Genomic DNA, 20,480 nt, shown 5'->3' with positions numbered 1-20,480 from the left:
CAGTGTGAGAGTGCTCTTGGAGGCCAGCTTTGTTGTGAACTAACTGCCTGACATGGGTGCTGGGAACAGTGTTGGATTCTGCAATGTTTGAGCATCCTAGCTGTGGTAGATTATGGTGGAGATTTTGCTTTAAAAACAGGTTGTTTGCTTTGCATTGAGTGTCAACTGCAGTTAACATTAGTTCATCTGAAATGATAGGTGCAAAACTTGTACTGTTGGTGTGTAATGGAACTCCTGGGAGAATGGGTGGGACAGAAACTTGCTTTTATTATGTGTCTGTGAATTTTGATAGAACATACTGTTTCTTTTGGCAGAAATTCTGTTGTTGGAGCTCTTCAGAATTAAGAATTGAAAATCTAATAAAAAGCTATCATTGTCCCTGGAAATGGCTCTTCCAAAATGAAGTAAGAGGAAGAAGATGGGATAAAACTTGTTTTGTTTGCTCAGCAGGCAAACACCAGAGACTAGGTAGAAAATTTGATGCTAGGACTGTGAGCTTTTAAGTCTGGCTGCCACTACAATGCAAGCCTTTTAGTGCCTCAGCTCAGCTGGTACACATTAGCTGTGATAACACTGAACCAAAAGATTCAAATGCAGGTTAGAGTTTCCTTGTGTTTTGCTGTGCAGTGTATGCAAACCATTGTTTTTGAGTAGTTTCTTGTAATCTTTTCCTCACAAAAGTCAGCAGTTGCAGATACTTGAAGAAAAGTTAGACTTGCATGCAGAAAGAATGGAACTTGAAGAATATGTTAGTGCATCCAAAATGGAAGGAAAAAAAATAAGTCAGGAGATCTAGGCTCTTGTCTTGATTTGTTCCTAATTAATAGTGTTGGTCTTACTTAAAACATTTAACCTATTTGAACAAGATCTTTGAATTTTTAAAAGGTCAGACTAGTTTATTTCTGCATTTCTCCCAGCTTTGCTCTAAAACTCCTTGGCTGCACAAGGAGTGTTCTGTAAAATGTCTTGTGTAAGCGTGTATTTGAGATTGCAACTAGAATTGAGAATTATAAGACTAGTTGTTTGCTTTTTTTTTTTTTTTAAGATATGATCTCTCTATGTAGCCCTGGTTGTCCTGGAACTTGCTATGTAGACCTGGCTGAACTTACAGAGATCTGTAGTTAGTCTGGTCAGAAATTTCTGTGTACCAAGAGTGACCTTGAACTTGCCCCCCCCCTTCTTTTCCTGAGATAGTTTTACTGTATAGTCCTAGTTGTTCTGTAACTCACTTTGTACACCAGGCTGACTTCCAACTCAAGAGGTCCTCCTGCCTCTGCCTCCCAAGTGCTAGAAATTAAAGGCGTGAACCACCACTGCACAGCTCTTTCCTTTTTTAAAGACAGGGTCTCAACTCTGTAGCCCTGACTGGCTAGGAATTTGCTGTATAGAGCAGGCTGACATTTGGTTGCCTCTGTCTCCTGTGTGCTGGTTTAAAGATATGCACCACCAGGCTGGGCCATATTTTAGGAATGTTTTAGTTTTGTGTCCATGGTAATATCACAAATAATGCCATTTATAAAATGAGACTATAAGAAAGATGTGAGAATAGAAGATGTTTGTCAGCCCAGGTTCTCTGTATTTCACTTTCTTCACTAAGTGACTTTCACCAATATATCTTTCATACTCTTTTCTTTCTGGTCATATACAGCCTTTATTTTTATTTTCTGTGCTGGGGATAGAACCTGAGGCCTTGTGCATGCTGGACAAGCCCTCTGTCACTGAAATATACCCAGCACAAATATATTTATTGTTACAAATTTAATGTATTTTTTGAGACAAAGTCTAAAAATGTAGCCCTGGCTGACCTGGAACTTGGTGATCCTTCTGCTTCTGCTTCCCAAGTACTGGGATTTACAGACCTGTGCCACTATGCCCAGCTTTTAAAATTATTATTACACTGATTTTTGCAGTGCTGGGTTGTCAAACCCAGGGTTTTATGCCTGTTGGGCAATCATGCTACCTCTGGGTTATACTTTCAGCCTTGAAATATCAAATAAGCGTTTAGTTATTGGTGATTTATAGATGAGGCAAGAAAAAGAACTTTTTAGACCATGTCCCTGTTTCCAGAGGAACCTACCATTTGAATGAGCCTGTTTGTAATGAAACATCTTAAACTGTTTCAAAGCAGCAGGCCTAAAATAAAATTAGGATTCTGCTACTGCTCTGACTTGCCTTGTGTTTTAGTAATATTTGGAGAGAAGAATGCTGTGGGATCACTGACCTTCAGATATCTTATATTTTCTTTTGTTTTTTTAAATGTATGTGGATGTTTTGCTTATATGTGTAACTGCTCCTAACATGCATGCAAGAGCCTTCAGAGGCTAGAAGAGGGTGTCAGGTTGTCTGGAACCGGAGCCACAGACAGTTGTTAGCTGCAGTGTGGATGCTGGAAATCAAACCCAGGTCCTCTGAAAAACCAAGAAGTACTGTTAACTACTGATTTCACATTTCTTTTTTCCTTTTAAAATTACTTTTTTAAGGCCTGGAGAGATGATGGCTCAATGCTTGTTAAAAGCATTGGCTGCTTTTCCAGAGAGCCCAGATCCCTAGCACCAACTAGGTGTCTCACAACATCTGTACCTCCAGTTCTAGGCCCTCTTCTGGCCTTCATAGACATTACATGTATATGATGTAAAGATATGCAGGCAAAACACCGAAACACATAATAAAATAAGTCCTAAAAAATTTTGTTTGTTTTTATTTTTTTAGGTTTTTCTAGACAGGTTTTCTGTGGAGCATTGGCTGTTCTGGAACTAGCTATGTAAACCAGGCTAGCCTTGAACTCATAGAGATTGGTTTGCCTCTGCCTTCTGAGTGCTGAGATTAAAGGTGTGCTCTACCACACCAAGCTCCATAATTATTTTTTTGAAAGATTTATTAACACTTCTAGCCTTATTTGTGTATGTGTGCTAGGTATGCACATATGAATGAATGTAGGTGCCCTTGGAGGCTAGAGGTTTTAGATCTCTCTGGAGCTGGAATCACAGGGTATTGGGAGCTGCCCAGTGTGATACTGAAATTTGAAGTTGGGTTCTATTTTTGCAGTATACTCTCTCTACCAGTGAACCATCTCTCCAGCCCTAAAATTATTGTTTATATTTTCTTAGAAAGGGTCTTACTATGTAGCTCTGGCTGTTGTGTAATAACTCATTTTGTAGACCGGGCTGGCCTCAAACATACAGAAATTCATCTTCCTTTACTTCCCAGCTCTCTTTTTTAAAAATTTCCTACATTATTTTTAATACAGGGGCTCACTATGTAACTGTGTAACCAAGGAGGGCCTAAAAATTCACATTCCAGTTTCAACCTCCTGAGAGCTGAGATTACAGGTGCACTGTACCATGCCTGCTGATTCTGTAATCTTGAGGCAGTGATGTGAAAAATAGTAGTAAGGGTAAAGTGAGTTGGAAATAGGAGGTTGGGTTTGTACATGTGTGGTCAGCAGACAATGGTGGTAAATCATAAAAACCACAGGGCTAATAGATTGAGACCCAGTTAATTCAGGTGACTTGAGACAAGTCCTTTCTCTTCTTTTCACATAAATAAATAAATAAACAAGCAAGCTACAGGGGCGGAGGGAGCCCAGACTTGCCCTCTTCTTTTTTTTTTCCTTTTTTCCATTTATTTATTTATTCATTTATTCAGACATGCCTTCTTGAACTTGCTGTGCAGCCAAGAATGATATCCCTGTTTCTACCTTTCAAGTGCTAGAATTACTGGACATATGCCACTGTACCCAGTTTATATGAGGTGCTGGTGATGAAACTAGGCTTGTGGATGCTAGACAAGCACTCTACCAGCTAAGTTACAGCTCCAGCCCTAAAATAAAATATTTGACATGCTTGATGGATTAGTATTGCTGAGGAGGGCGATGCGTACAATTTAATAAGATCAAATCTTTGAAGTAGGATTTTGTTAAATGTCCTCAGCCTATTTACAAATAGATACCACATTTAACAAAGAATATATGTGAAAGGTCTATCAAAAGCAGAAAAATATAGTATTTTTGTGACCTGAACAGCTAAAAATTATTTAATGAAAGTTTTCAAGTAATTTAGGATTTGAACGAATTTTAAGATCTAGACATTGAAAAATGAGTTAGAAATAAGTTATTCCCCCATTAACTGTGTTGAATCAGTTTTGAAAAAAGACTTAAAGACTGGTGTTTAAGACTCTTACTATGTGTGCACCTTTTTAATCTTTACAGGTGGTTGTCACTGGCCTCCTTTGACCTATTTTGGGCTCTTAGAGAATGCATTCTTATTTAAGACTTCATGTTTATTTTGTTCTGAATCTCACTTCCTTTTCCGTATGCTTCTCTTCTCCAGGTTTTTCGTTGGAATATACGTTGCACATTTATGGCGATTCTGAGTGTGAGGGCAGACTTCTGCCAGGCTCAGCACAGCATTTTCGCTGACAAGTGAGCTTGGGGGATATATGTGCCATAATTAACATTGCCTTGAAGACTCTGGACACCGAGACTGGCCTCAGAAGTAGTAGGCTTTTTTTCTTTTTAATTGCAAGCATATTTCTTTTAATGACTCCAGTAAAATTAAGCATCAAGTAAACAAAAGTGGAAAAGAACCTACACTTTTAACTTGTCTCACTAGTGCCTAAATGTAGTTTAAAGGCTGCTTAAATTTTGTATGTAGTTGGATTTTTTGGAGGCTGAAGGTATCCATCTGCAGACATTGAGGCCCAAGTTGAATTTGGATTGACGTGGATTCTGAATACTTCTGCCTGTGTTGAAGAGAGAAGCTTTGTAAGGAGTAAACAAGTTGAATAGAGAAAATAGTGATCAATAATAGGCATTTTAGTGGTCTTTTTAATGTTTTCTGCTGAGGAACATTTCAAGATTTATTGAAGCCCCCCAACCCCATTTTCCCTACTACACTCACACACGCACGCTCACACTTTTTATTTGCCATAATGAACCGTCCAGCCCCTGTGGAGATCTCTTACGAGAACATGCGTTTTCTGATAACTCACAACCCCACCAACGCTACTCTCAACAAGTTCACAGAGGTAAGATTGTAGCGTAGTCTACTTTTGGGATTGATTTTTATAGTTAAAATCCTATTAAAATTAACATAAAATTGTGTAATCTAACTATAAATGGTTTATCCTGTCATAGTTTATATTGGGCTGAATTGTTTCTATAGAGTTTTTGAAAGAATATTTAGGAAATTTGGGGATACTATGATTAGTACTTTAAATCTTGTGTTCTTTCTCCATTTATTAACAGTACTTTCTGTCATTTTCAGTAATAAAACACATTTGTTGAGCACAGTCTATACCCAACATTGCAATAAGCACTGAGCACTGTTTCTGTCTAGGTGCAAAAATTTGATATGACACAGGCACTCTTGTTCCCTTCCTCTTACAGATAATACCACTCATTTTCAAACCCATTTATTTAATTTGCCCAGTGGCTCATTGTATTTGGTAGAACTGACACTGAAGTCTGTCGTAATGACACTTAGGTTAAGGGGTGGATGAGATGGGTAAAGGAGCCAGCTGTCAGGTATGACAACCTGAGTTTTATCCTTGGGACTATGACAACTGATTCCCCCAAGTTGTTCTCTGACCTTCATACACATGCTATAACAAACGTGTGTGTCCCATGTACATTAAATTAAAATGTAATAATTAAAAAAATAAAAACTTATGTTATACTTCAAATCTCAGTGAAAAGATACTCCAAACTACTTAGTAACAGTAGTTAGCACAGTATAGGAACCCAGAAACTTGGGGAAGGAAGTGGTCATTGGTAGTAGAACAGAGTCTCATTCTCCTCCCCCCGCCTTTTAGAATGAAGAAACTCTACTCTTTTTTTTTTTCTCTCTCTCTCTTTTTTTGTTTTTTATAAATCTTTATTTATTATATATACAGTGTTCTGTTTGCCTGTATACTTGCAGGCCAGATGAGGGCACTAGATCTCATTACAGATGGTTGTGAGCCATCATGTGGTTGCTGGGAATTGAACTCAGTACCTCTGGAAGAGCAGACAGTGCTCTTAACCACTGAGCCATCTCTCCAGCCCAGAAACTCTACTCTTTAGCAAATGTTTGAATGTAAAGTTTTTAATCTTTTATAGATTGTATCGTCAAATGCGAATTCTGTTGATGTGTTATAGGGTAGAGCAGCTGGGACTCTCATTTTATTGAGGGAAAAGCTGATGTCAAATAGATTTTTTTGTTTTGTTTTGAGACAGAATTTCTCAGTGTACATATGTGTACTTATAAGCATACACAACACGTGGGGGGGGATCTAGAAGCCAAGTTATTTAACAATTCATTATCTTTTGTTGTTGCTTTGTTTTTTATTTTTTTGAGACAGGGTTTCTCTGTGTAACAGTCCTAGCTGTCCTGAAACTCACTCTGTAGATAGGCTGGCCTCGAACTCACAGTGATTCACCTGCCTCTGCCTCCCAAGTACTGGGATTACAGGTATGTGCCATCACTGCCCAACTGAAATTAATTTTTAAAATTCCTAGCTGGGAGCTCGTGAGATGGTTCAGTGCGTAAAGGTACTTAACCACCAGACCTAATGGCCATCAACCCATATGGAAGGAGAGAACTGAAATTTGAAAATTGTCTTGGAATCTCCATGTGTACATTGTGGTATATTTATAAGCACAGGCACAAAAATGAATAAATGTAAATAATTTTTTTTTAAAGACAGGGTCTCACTCTATGACCCTGTCTGTCCTTGAGCTGTAGAGATCTGCCTGACATTGCCTCTGGAGAGCCATTCCTGGCTGTGTTTTCTGCTTAAAAGAGCAAGGCATTTGTCTATAATTTTAAATCACTTTTTCTTTCTAATTTCAAAATTAAACTTTTGGAGAAAATCAATAAGTGCTTATTACACAAATAACAAAGCATACAGAAAAGCAAAATAAGAGCCAGGCTTGGTATTGAATACTCTTAATCCAGCAATCAGAAGACAGAGGCAGGCCGATGTCTGAGTTTGAGGCCAGACTGGTCTCCAAAGGCAACTAGGGTTATTACACAGAAAAACCTTGTCTTGAAAAATAGTCAAGAACAAAATCCAAATAAACAGAAGCAAAATAATAGGGGCTGGAGAGATGGCTCAGTGGTTAAGAGTATTGCCTGCTCTTCCAAAGGTCCTGAGTTCAGTTCCCGGCAACCACATGGTGGCTCACAACCATCTGTAATGAGGTGCCTTCTTCTGGCCTGCAGAATATTGTATACATAATAAATAAATAAAAAAAAAATAATATAAACTCAAAACACCGAATTGACTAGGCATGGCAGAACAAACCTTTAATCCCAGCACTAGGGAGGCAGAGGCAGGTGGATCTCTGTGAGTTCGAGGCCAGCCTATCTACAGAATGAGTTTCAGGGCAGCTAGGACTGTTACACAGAGAAACCCTGTCTCAAAAAAATAAAAACAAAGCAACAACAAAAAATAATGAATTGTTAAATAACTTGGCTTCTAGATTTCCCCCCTACGTGTTGTGTATGCACATGTAAGATCATATCACATATTTAAAACTTTCCCCAGTCTCTTCAGTATTACTTTTATAGCTGTCATAATATTTGTATGGGTGTACCATCCCTCAGCCATTCCCTTTCTTGGGGAACATTAATAAACATTTCTAGTGTTTAGCATTCTGTTCTACCTATGATGAAGATGCTGTGTAAGCTGTTTTGTCTTAATTACCCCTTTAAAATGAAATTCCAAGAGTAGAATTTTCAGGTCAGTGTGTGTATGAACTGTGAAGTTTTTGTGCTGTGCTACTACACTGCCCTATAGAAAGATGAATCTTCCCACAAGGAGTGTGTCTGTTAGGTGTTGCTGCAGTGAGATCAGTTTTGAACTTTGCCTAAGAATGACACCGTGTAGTTTCTGTTTATAATAGTACATTTCTAAAAAATCAGGTTTCAGAGCCCCCAAAAAGTTCCCTGATGTCTTTTTTTTTTTTTTTAAGGAACTTAAGAAGTACGGAGTGACAACTTTGGTTCGAGTTTGTGATGCTACATATGACAAAGCTCCAGTTGAAAAAGAAGGAATCCACGTTCTAGTGAGTGTATAGTGTTTTTGTTCGTTCCTACAAATATATACTGACATTCTCACACTGATATTTATGAACCTTGTTACTCAAGTGCCACATTAATAGGCAGTTTTAATAGCAGTCTTTTTGAGTTTCTTTGGATTAATACGTGAGCAGCATTATTCATTGTGTCTTTGGAGTCTACAACTGCAATGTATTTTCAACAAATGGAAAGCAAAATTGAGTACACATTTATTTTTAATTTATTTTTAAAACATGGAAATTGGGGACTGGGGAATATCTCACAGGATGAAGTGCTTGAGTCAAAGTGTGTGAACCTGAGATTGACCCCCAGAATCTGAATTAAAAGATCATGTCTTAGAAATTTTAGAGAAAAAAAAAGGATGGATATGGTAGCTCCTGTCTTTATTGAATTCCAGCATTTAGGAGGCAGAAGCAGGAGGCTCTCTCTGATTTCAAAATCATCTTGGTCCACATAGTTTCAGGCCAGCCAAGGCTACCACAGTGAGACCCTGTCTCAAGACTCTCCACGTGCTCACACACACAATGAAAACTGTCATTCTTGTATTTTGGAGATTAATGCAGTATTTAGCTTTTGTTTCTAGGCTACTGATTTGAATATAACAAAGTAATTTCCATCAGAAATACTTCATATGGAAATATCCTCTTCCATTTTGTAAGTACTAGATTAGTGACTTAATATTTTGTGGATAATTTATAGAGAACTAAAAGAGAGGCAAAAATCGGCTAAAGATTGGGCTAAAGGCATCTTAGTATAGAATAACGCTTCAATAGGTTTCTTTAGGCTCTCTAGTAGGGTTAGAGCTAGTTCAGTTCAGTTTGAATACAAAGCAAGTTTGCCAACTGCTATTTCTTTACAGACAATAAGAGACTCGATTAGTTTAAAAAAAAAAGCTCTGCCATTTCCCCTGAATAATTGGATCACAAGAGTTAACTCTTAGGTATGAAATGACTTTGCAGTCTTCAGGGCTGTGAGGTCTTATGTGCCTCTGTTAGAGCAGTGTAGGAGGAAGAGAGCTGGGGCTTTTGTAAGTAACTGGGAATAAGGAGAGGTAGATCTTTGTGATCCCAGGTACTGCCTGACTTTGAAAGGTTGATGCAGATAGGTAGTTAGTCATTTCATGTATGTGATTCATACTTTTCTGACTTTTACTTTAGTAAAAACATTAAAACTACTGCCACATTGTGTTTTTTAAAAAATCATTTCACTGTGGGGCTGGGAGAAATGACTCAGTGATTAAGGTTACTGACTGCTCAGAGGACCCTGGTTCAATTTCCAGCAGCCACATGGTGATGGCTCATAACTGTAACTCCTTTTGCAGGGGTTCTGACACCCTCACACAGACCATACACGCAGGCAACACCAATGCACATAAAGTGCAAATAAATAATTTTAAAACAATTTGAATGGCATTGAAACAATTGGCTTGCATTTCTATTCTAAAAGACTCCAGTCCCTGGACTGTAGCTGCTGTTGGTAACAATACATGTGTACAGTGCAGCCCTGTGATTTTATCTTTTGAGGAAGCCTTATGTTGTAGGTAGGCCTCAAACTCACTGTAGTTGATTCTCCTTCTTTTACCTCCCAGTGCTGGGATTTACAGCTATATGCTGGTGCATTTGATTTATGCACTTTTGGGGCGTGAACCCAGTACTTCGTATATGCTAGGCAAACGCTCTGCCAACTGAGTTATGTCCCCAGCCTAGTTCTGTTTGTTGTTGTTTTTTTAATTTTAAAATATTAATATTTTTAATTTTGTGCATATTGTGTGTTCATGTTCTGATGAACACTTCAGCATGTTCAGCAGAACACTTCTGCTGAAGCTACAAGTGATTGTGAGCCATCTGATAAGGATTCTGATATTGAACCTGGGTCCTTGGAAGAGCAGTAAGTGCTCTTAAACACTGAGCCATCTCGCTAGCCTTGTTTTAAACTTTTATGAATAAAATTTTCTTTCATTATTGTGTTCATATGTAGAACCATCTAGCTCTCCCTCCCTCAGCCCTGTGTATTTTAAGGAAAGAGTTTAGAATCTTGAACTGTGGTGCATCTCTGACCCAGCACTTGGGAAGCTAAGCAGGAAAATTATAAGTTTAGGATTAGATTGGTTACAATGAAGGAAGGTAAAAGCCAACCAGAGCTTCATAATAAAACCCTGTTTCAAAAAACAGAAGATTCGGATTCTGAAATTAGGCTGAATGCGAGTTAATTTTTCCTCTTCTGTGTTCTTTAGTGGGTACATGAGAAATCACCTTGTTTTGATAATGAGCAGCATGAGAAGACTTTGGATTGACCACACTCTTTGAATCAGTAATGTTGACGAACACCTTTATAAAACAGAATGAACTACCAACCCTAAATTAGTTTGTAGAAGATAATGTTAGATCTAGGATTTATTTCAGTCCTTTAAGTTTGGCTTTCTGTTTTGTTTTAAATAGCTTTGCCCAGATAAAATTAAAGGTCTAACTTAAACTTGAAGAAAATAGGGAAGTTACTTTTTCCTACACAGGTTTATTTGTATTTTCCCAGAAAAAAGGTTTTGGAAAGAGTCCTCTTGAAGGGTAGTCACCTTTCAATTCCTTAAGTACTCTTGCAAGTCACCAGGTACATTGAGATAAGCTAGCTAGTGGTGATGTCAGTATCATTAGTGTATAGGTTCTGATGTTTCTAAATTATAATGCTTTTTTAAAAAGGACTGTTAAGTCGGTTTGTTAATCTCAGCACTTGGGAAGCAGAGGCAGGTGGATATCTTGAGTTTGAGGCCAGCCTGGTCTACAAGAGCTAGTTCCAGGACAGTCTCCAAAGCTACAGCAAAACCCTGTTCAAGGAAAAAAAAAAATTACTGCTGTTGTGTTGGCTATGCCTGGAATCCTAGCACTTGGGAAACTGAGGCAGGAGGTGGGGGAAGCCAATTTGAATTACATTTAACAAGTGAAAGAGCTTAAGTATGGTGGTATACTTGGGAGGAAGAGGCAGGTAAATATATGTGAAATTGAAGCCAACCCGGGTCTATATAAGTTCCAGACCAGCCAAGGCTATATACTGAGTCGACCCTGTCTAAAAATGTAAAAACCCAAACAAAAAAACCACAGAAAGAAACTGCTTATTATTAGTAAGGGCAGCATGTTCTGCACATTGTTTCGTATCCAGGTGTGCTGTAAGGAAGTGTTGGAGGAAGTCAGCTCTCCTCTAGGGTGCTTGTGTACAGTTGAAATGTAGTGGCAACTGTTAGTAATACTGTGGTAGCCCTTCATATAAGACATCAGTGACAATTCAAACATGATTTGCTGTTGTGACCAGTGGACTACTTAGAATGTTCCACTAGTGCCAATAATGATTGCTGGATCGGTTTAGTGCCTATTGATTTTCTAGGGTTTTTAGTTTCAGTATAGTAGTCTCAAGAACTATAAAACAATTTCCCATTTCATTTTTGTCCTTTAGGGAGGGGGGGAAAGAGTGCATAAAATGTGATAAATCCTGTCCATTTCTGTTGGAGTTACTAAGAACTCGTTTGGTTTTTTGAGATAGGGTTTCTCTGTGTAGCTTTGGAGCCTGTTTTCCTGTTTGGAACCAGTTCTGTAGACCAAGCTAGCCTCAAATTCACTGAGATCTGCCTATCAAGTGCTGGGATTAAAGGTCTGCGCCACCACCGCCTGGCTAGGAACTCTTGCCTAGTATCAAGGAAGATTTGACAAGCAGGTGTGCTGTTAGGGAAGTGCAAGGAGGACTGCTGGACAGAGGGGCTGGATGTGCTCCTGTTGGCACACACCTTTAGTCCCAGCAGTGGGGGACAGAGGGCGCTGAGAAGTTCAGGGCCTGGCAGGGCTATCTAGAGACCCTGTCTCTTCACTAAATAGTAGGGGAGGTTATTTCAGCACATATCTGTAATCCTAGAATTTGGGAGGTGGAAGAATTCTCAAGTTCAAGACCAGCTTAGATTACTTGGGACCATAAAGAGAATGTTTAAGAAAACAGTCTCAGGAGCCTATCATTGACATTGTCCTTACTAACTGACATATGTATAATTTGGGTGGTTTAATCTCTCCCCACCTAAAACTAATTTTATTCACACGAGGATAATAGTATCTCAGAAAGAAATGATAAAGGTGATTTCAGGAAACCTTTTTCTAAGGAAGAGATATAGCCAAGGGGAATAATTCTCAGAAGCACTTGTGAATAAACCAGTGGGATTTCATCTGGCACACATGACCAGGTGGGACCTATATCACATTAGCAATGTTTGGCCTTAGCTTTAGTAGTTATTTCTATCATGTCTACCTGCTACTCTGACCATACAACATCTGAATTTGTGACAGAGATTTTGGTTAAGACAGTGCTTGGCAGGGATGGGAGTGTGGGGGTTTTGGAGAAATGGCTCAGAAGTTAAAAGCATTGACTGCTCTTTAATTCCCAGCAACCACATGGTGGCTCACAGCCATCCATAATGAGATCTGGAGCCCTCTTTTGTCGTGCAGATAGACATGTAGACAGAGTACTGTATATATAACAAATAAAATAAACCTAAAAAAAAAAAAGAAAGATAGTGCTCGGTGTTATGGTAAGAATGCTTGCCTAGTATCAGTAAGTCCCTAGGTTCAGTTTACAGTATTTATGTGTATATTTGTCTGTCTTTAGATGTTTATGACATTGATTATATTTCATTTGAGGAGACTTACTTGACAGATTCAAATTTTGGTCTTGGATAGTTTTTCAGCGGTGATCAAAATTGTGTTAGGAATAGGTACAGAGCAGGGCAGTGGTGGCATATCCCAGCACCAGGGAGGCAGAAGCAGGCAGATCTCTATGAGTTCGAGGCCATCCTGAGCTACAAAGCAAGTTCCAAGACAGCTAAGACCACACAGAGAAACCCTGTCTCAGAAACAAACAAAAGAATAAGTTTAAGTGATATAGTTAATTCAGTTAAGCCTGCCTGCCTGTCCTGACTGCTAATTTCAGTTCATCTGTATTAAGGTGTTAGTCCCAATTTAATATAAGAAGTCATTTCTTTTCAGGATTGGCCATTTGATGATGGAGCTCCACCCCCTAATCAAATAGTAGATGATTGGCTAAACCTGTTAAAAACCAAATTTCGTGAAGAGCCAGGTTGCTGTGTTGCAGTGCATTGTGTGGCAGGATTGGGAAGGTAAAAACTCTACTTTTTTTTTCTGAAGTTGTTGAATCTAAGTAAACCAATTGAAAATTTCACCTTGGTAGAACTTGCATTTAGTAACTAAATAATGCTAAATTACTGGAAAGAAAATGAGCAAATGCCAGTGTAATAAGCTCTCTTAAGAGCCAGTTGTATTGGGTCTGGATCTGATTCTAATGTTATATTGCCTGTAATGAGGATCCCTACCCCATTTCAAGAAATAGACATATTTAGGTCATTAAATGAGCAACAAATTAAAATTAAAATAATTTTAGAGGTTAAACTATATGTACATAGTTGAGTTTGGATTGAGATGAAAGGGAATTTGACAGGTTACTTTTAAACTCTTGAACAGTTGATGTATGGACAATGAGAATTGACTGATTTTAGAACCTTCCTTTTTTTTTTTGGCTAAGTATTGTTTGAGATAGTGTTTCAACACTTTGATCAACAGAAGGTTAAATGCCAATTTATAGTGTGCCCTGTGACTCAGAATATTACTGTGAGATGCCATTGCCTCAAGGTGATGGTGATTTGGGCCGTTAGCGCTGCTTACTGCTTTTCTCAGGTATTCAGAGATGGTGTCCTATTAATGGGCTTTCCAAGACGCTTTTCTTTGGGTGGGGGTGGGGTGTAGGGAAGCTGAGTATAGTGGTGCTGGGTGAGTGAATGTGAGGCCAGCCTGGTCTACATAGTGAGACCTTGTCTCAGAATTAAAGAAAACATTAGATTACTAAGTTAAAGAGGAAAATCTTGAGTTTTTTTTTTTTTAATCTTCTCTCTCTCCCCCTTTCTCTCCCTCTCCTATTTTTAAACTTTTTTGGAGACAAGGTCTCTCTATTTTATAGTCCTGTCTGTCCAGAGCTCACTCTGTAGACCTGGCTATCCTTGAACTCACAGATATCTGCCTGTCTTCCAAATGCTGGGATATTTAAGGCGTGTGCCACCATACCCAGCACAAAACTCAAATTGGAATGTATAAGCATTCAGTTTAAACAACAAAAACAAACCCTTTACATTCTTGTGGATACTTATGATGATGACCTCCTCTCTGCAGGGCTCCTGTGCTAGTGGCACTGGCATTGATTGAATGTGGAATGAAGTATGAAGATGCTGTTCAGTTTATAAGACAGTGAGTATGAAGTTGTATGTTCAGAAATCCCAAGTGGGTGTTATGCATGAGGAAGAGGTTATAGAAAACAGTCATTTGGAATATGTAAGAAGTGGCTGATTTGGGCTTAAAATACTATTTGAAAATAGAGGGAAAGATAAAGACAAGTGACAAAGACTACCAGGAGTTTTTAATATTGTTCTTATAATTTAAATGTCAAATTTGGGCATAATAGTATATGGTTGGATGTCTAGGAATCTTGACAATGAGTAGATTGATCAGTGTATTCCATAATAGCACCCAGTGCAATTTCGTATGACCAGCAGGCAAAAGGCGTACATGGAAAAACAGATTAGGCACTTGGTGCTTTTTTTAAGAAAACTTTATATTTTTAATTTTATGTGCATTGGTGTGACGAAGTTTCTGTTCTGCTTGGTCCTGCAGCCATTCAGTCCCAAAGAAACACACAGAGGCTTATAACAATTATAAACTGTGGCCTATTAGCTTAGGCTTATTATTAACTAGCTCTTACAACTTAAATTAACCCATTAATTCTTGTCTTTTATTGGTGAGGCATTCTCATCTTGCTTTCTCTGTGTCTAGCTGGTAACTGCCGACTGAGCCTTTGCTCTTCCCAGAATTCTCCTAGTCTGGTTGCCCTGCCTATACTTCCTGTCTGGCTACTGATGAGTCAGCGTTTTTAAAAACCAGTATGAGTGACAAATCTTCACAATACATTGGCGTTTTGCCTGCATGTATGTGTGAGGATGTCAGATACCCTGGAACTGGAGTTACAAGTAGTTTGAGCTGCCGTGTGGGTCCTAGGAATTGAAACCAGGTCCTCTGGAAGAGCTCTGAAGAGTGAGCCATCTCTCCAGCCCCCACTTGGTACTTTATTTGTTGTTTTTCGAGACAGGGTTTCTCTGTAGCTTTGCAGCCTGTCCTAGAACTAGCTCTTTTAGACCAGGCTGGTCTTGAACTCACAGAGATCTGCCTGCCTCTGCCTCCCGAGTGCTGGGATTAAAGGCATGCGTCACCACCACCCAGCCACTTGGTACTTTTTAATGACCTGTTGTCATACAAAATTGTAATGGTAGTAACCTGGCATTCCTGACATTGGTCTGAAATAATAGATCATCATGCTGTTCCTTTCTTTAACAAAGGAAACAGATGGCTGACAGGAAACATGAAATGTATGGTTCTCAGCTCTGGGACAGTGGTGTCCACTGTCTGCCACCTCAGTCTGTCCTGAACCTGAGGCTTTGTCTTAGTATGATCTAGTTTTAGTTTTTAAGAGTGCACTAAATATTTGTTTTGAAGAATCTGTTCATCTAATTGGAAAGAATATAGCCAGCTGTTCTCGATAAACCGATAAACCTTGCTGATCTTTGTTTAAATAAACTACTATTACAGGCAAAGAATGACATCCTACTCAGCCAGGCGGTGGTAATACACGCCTTTAATCTAACCAAACTTAGTGGCAGAGGCAGGTAGTTCTCTGAATTGAGGCCAGCCTGGTCTACAGAGTGAGTTCCAGGACAGACAGGGCTACACAGAGAAACCCTGTGGGGGGGTGGAGTGGAGAGAGGTAGGTAGTGGCATACATCTTTAATCCCAATACTTACTAGGCAGAGACAGGATGATCTTCATGAGTTTGAGAACAGCCTGGTTATAAATCAAGTTCCAGGACAGCCAGGGCTACACAGGGAAACCCTGTCTCACACACATTAACCCTCCCCTCCAAAAAAAAGACCCCTTCATGTTCTAACTTTTAAAAGTGATGTGATATGGGGAATATTCAGGTTTTCATCTGGGGAGAGCTAGCTAGAAGGCATTATACTATAAATAGTACATTTCTGTAAGCCATGCAGCTCTGGCTACATGATAATAGTGTACTGTTCTTGTATTTTCAGAAAAAGAAGGGGAGCATTCAATTCCAAACAGCTGCTTTACTTGGAGAAATACCGACCTAAGATGCGATTACGCTTCAGAGATACCAATGGGCATTGCTGTGTTCAGTAGAAGTAGAGGAAGGCTTACTGGATCGTGGCACTAGAGGGAACTCTTGGTACCTGGAAATGTGAATCTGGAATCTTACCTGTGTCATCAAAGTAGTGATGGATTCAGTACTCCTCAACTCCTAATGATTGAGAAGAAAGCAAACGATAAATCCCTCTATAACACGAATAAAATGTTTAAGAAAAGAAAAAAAGAAAGGAAAGGGGATTAATTTAGTGAAAGATGATTTTGCTCCTAGTTTTGGAGTTTTGATTTCTGCCAGGATTGAATTATTTCAAAATCTCCTGTGTTTTTTAAACTTTTTTCCAAAATAGATGTCTGAGGAAAACCAGTGTGGAGCCAGTTGTTGGGGAGCACACACTTCCATTATGCTTGGCACATAGGTCTTCTTGTGGGATTTGAGGAGGTGAATTTTCCCCATCTTCTCTCTTCCTTCCTGCCCCTTACCCTTTCTTCCACCTCCTGATACATGTAGATGGAATAGAAAGAAGCCTTGTTGCTGTAGATGTGTGTCTGGCAGCCTTAAGCCCACCTGGGCACTTTTAGGAAAATTAAAAAAAAAACAAAACAAAAAAAGCCCATCACCCCCCTCCCCCCCCCCAAAAAAAATGAGCAAAAGAAAAGCAGTACAAATATTTTATGCCATATAAGAGGTTTTTGGTGGGGCGGTCATCTTAGTTTCTTTTTATCACGACCCTGCCTGACATTAGTTAGGTATGAAAGTTAGCCAGGAACCTTTTTTGGTAAATGGTGTGGAAATGACATCTTAAAGAGGAGTCTGTCTGCTGGAACTTAGCTGAGAGTAGAGTCCTTTTTCCCAACAGTGGAAGGAGTGGGCATCCCAGAAACTTTATTGAAGAGTCAACCCCAGGTCATCGTTAGCCTGTCCAGGAGAGTTAGGATGCTTCTAACTGTAGAACTGTGGGCTGTGGATTTGCTCTCTGACAGTGTCATGGGAAAGCAATAGTTAAAACTTTAGAGCTGATTTCAGAAAAGAGGAGCAACAGAACATTTGCAGTATTTTGGTCTTGAGGAATGTCTGGTGGTGGTTTTCCAAATTATTCTCTATAGGTATAGTTAGTGTAACCACCTATTACCTTGTTACTACTAGATTCTTCTGAGATTAAAGGGAAAAAAAAAAATCACTGTCAAAGCCAGTAATGTGTTGAGAGTGTGTGTCCACAGGCTGTCACAGGCAGTGGTCAGCACTAGAGTGAGTGGTGAAGGGGACTGCGCTATGGCATCAGGTGGTAGTGTTTTTCGTATTCTCTGTTAAATGGGCTGACACAGAAAACTGCTTTTCCCTGTTTGCAGAAGGCAGTTGGCCAGGCTGCAGTGACAAAGCAAGTGGAGGGGCATCTCCAGGGACTCTGGACCTCTTCCCCTAAATGTTCCTTACTGACAGTGCCCTGCTGCCCAAGCCCTGAGTGCAGGCCTAGCATCATCTTGTCCCAGTGGAAATTTATTATGCAGAACCATAAACTTCCCTTTTTGTTAGTATCGGTTAGGCCAGTAGGATGGACATCTCATTTGGTCCCTCAGATGCTGGCAGCTTTGTATGCTGCCTCTTTACTGTTGCTGGAATTGTTCTGCTTTTAACTCAATTTAGATCTGTGGAATCCTTCCTGCCTTCCAGAAAATGAAAAATAATGCTTTTTTTTTTACATTGTTTCTAGAATTTAAAGTAGAAAATGATGATACAATCCAAAATTTTCTTATTTCAGAACATGACAATAGATTGCTTTAACATAGACTCAAGATCAAAATATCTTGCCCTCTAAGTTTAGATTTACTGTTGACTACAGGGGTTTTGATCAAAACCAGCAAAGCCTTTTCCACTAGACATGCTCAGAACTTTGCTGTGTGCATTTGTGCATGAGCACGTGTGCGCCTTGAGGGTGTGTGCATGCAGGTGTCCGTCAGTATCAGTTCCTGCCTGAGACAGAGTTACATTCCTCGTTCTGTGTGAGGAGAAAGGTGTATAAAACAGCATAAAACAGCCCTCATTTTGTTTTAAATAAGACTAATGTTAATTGTTCTCAGAACTGGACTTTTTTTTTCCTCAAAATTAAAACTTTTTTATTTTTCTTTTGGATTTAATGAAGTATTGCTAGCGGAAGCCAGTTTGGCATGGTGAGAGATGTCAGACTTTTGAAAGGTGTGCAGCCTGATTTAAAACCAAACCCTGAACCCTTTTAAAGAACAATAAAACATATTTTACATGCTCTTTGTGCATTTTTTCCCCACCTCCAAATTGACTTTGTTTGATCTCCTGTCTCTGGTATTCTCAAGGCCCGAGTTGTGTCCTGATCTTGTGCTTCCAGAGGTGAAGTGAGGTGTTCAGTAGGATGTGCCCGACTGCAGTTCGGATACAAGTAATACAGTTCTGGTTCAACTCTTGGGTGCAACATAGTAATTCCAGCATCTCAGTTTAAAGAATTTGTTTACATCATAGGTTTGGATAAGGCATAATGATTTTTCTTTAAACTCTTAGAAGTGGAGAATTAGCTGCTTTATGTATCATATAATTTCTCTTCAATCGCTGGTAAGCTAGATAAGTGCCAAGGTACAAAGAAAAGATGAATGCTACTTTAGAGGACCTTAGTCATAAGGAAACAGAGTTATAGTGGATAGAAGCTGGGTGTGGGGTTATCTGTAATCTAAGCACTCTGGCTAGGGGCATGAAGGATCAGGGCATTCAAGGCTACCCTGGGCTACATGACAAGAGCCTGTCTTGGTAAACAAGGTTATAGTGGATGGCTTTGTGCTATGTCAGCTACAAGCTGTTTGTCCCACAGTTTAGCGTTAACCTTGTCCTTTGTATTAGCCCCCTTGGATTCTGTGGCTGGTTGTTATAATTGCTCTTAGCTCTACAGGAAATTGTTACACCTTGTCATTCTGCCTGGACTGTGTGTGGTTAAGCCAAGTACTCCACCGTCTCTAAAATTGTGCAGCTAAATATGCTGATGAGTCTAAAGTCTTGTGGCCTCGTGCCATTATCTCACAGACCTGCCACATCTATCTGATTTACTCTTCATTCTTGGAGGGTCCCAATATCTTTAATGCCTTTTTTCTACCCTCTTTTTAGCTGTTTGGTTTTTAAACCTAGAAACAAGGGGCCAGAAAGACTGCTCAGCAGGGAAAAGGCTAAGTTCATCCCGGGAGCCACTTAAAGAGCTGGATATTTATAATCCAGCACTTCTGTGGAGAGATGGAAGGCAGAGGCAGAACTGTCTGGAAGCTCCCAGGTTAGCACAGATAGTGCTGCATAGTCTCAACCGTGATGCTTTGAAACAACTACAAGCAAACACTGTGCCTTGGCTAATGTGCCAACACTGAACCAAAGCTCTAAAACCCTTCACAGCTCTCTGACACACATCTCACCCATCTATGGTGGACACCTATGGTACTCTTAAATTGTTAATACCAACACAATGGACCCCTGTTTAAAGGGTCTGTTCTATAAACACTTTTTAGGATTTAAAAAGTGTGCATATGTGGGTGGCTGCTTGAGTTTGTGTGTACCACATGTATGCTGGGGTCCATGGAAGCTGAAAAAGACAATTGGATCTCCTGGAACTGGTGCTTCAGGACTCCGTGTCCTCTACAGAACCAGCAAAGCACTTGCCCATCAAGTTTCTGCCCAGCCCTCTCACTCAGGTTTTGTTTTGTTTTTGTTTTTAAGCTTAAGGAAAGCATTTTCATTGATTTTGACTTCATCCCTTGTTTGAATAAAGGGTTCAAATTTAAATTCCTTTCTCTGATGCCCTTTTTATTTATTTTTATTTTCTTTCTATATCATTCCTACCAACCTATAAACATGCTATTTCTTGCATACAAAAAATGAGCTGGACCTGGTTGCTCATTCCTTTAATTCCAGCTTCTGGAGTTCAAGACTTCCTTGGTCAGTTCCAGGATAGTCAGGGATATGTAGAGAGACCCTGTCATTAAAAAAAGAAAACAAAAAACCTGCCAGGAGGTGGTAGTTCATATCTTCTGGAGGCAGAGGCAGGTGAGTTTGAGTTTGAGGTCAGTCTGGTCTACAGAGCTAGTCTCTGGACAGCCAAGCCTACACAAATCCTTTCTCGAAAAACTGAAAAAGAGAAACATCTTTTTGAGGACTTGCAAGATGACTTAGCAA

General features: G+C 39.5%; 1 protein-coding gene across 3 annotated transcripts in view; it reads left to right on the top strand.

The window, feature by feature from the left end:
* Positions 1-18,564, top strand: part of Ptp4a2 (protein tyrosine phosphatase 4A2) — a 30,859-nt gene extending 12,295 nt beyond the window's left edge. For 2 of the 3 annotated variants that reach the window (XM_048434274.3, XM_087904571.1), the window contains exons 2-6: positions 4,329-5,025; positions 7,955-8,047; positions 13,073-13,203; positions 14,267-14,341; positions 16,234-18,564. In XM_048434274.3, the coding sequence (XP_048290231.1) occupies positions 4,930-5,025; positions 7,955-8,047; positions 13,073-13,203; positions 14,267-14,341; positions 16,234-16,342 (504 nt within the window). In that variant the 5' untranslated portion in view covers positions 4,329-4,929 and the 3' untranslated portion in view covers positions 16,343-18,564. Of the gene's footprint in view, positions 1-314; positions 405-4,328; positions 5,026-7,954; positions 8,048-13,072; positions 13,204-14,266; positions 14,342-16,233 lie in introns of all 3 variants that reach the window. The other variant, XM_087904570.1, reaches the window with a different exon arrangement.
* The last annotated feature ends 1,916 nt before the right edge of the window (positions 18,565-20,480 follow it).

This window comes from Myodes glareolus, chromosome 3 (assembly GCF_982192425.1).
Source record: "Myodes glareolus chromosome 3, mMyoGla1.1, whole genome shotgun sequence".
Classification (NCBI taxonomy): domain Eukaryota; kingdom Metazoa; phylum Chordata; class Mammalia; order Rodentia; family Cricetidae; genus Myodes; species Myodes glareolus.
Note: the sequence above shows the minus strand (reverse complement) of the source record. Positions and strands in the feature narration are given on the sequence as shown.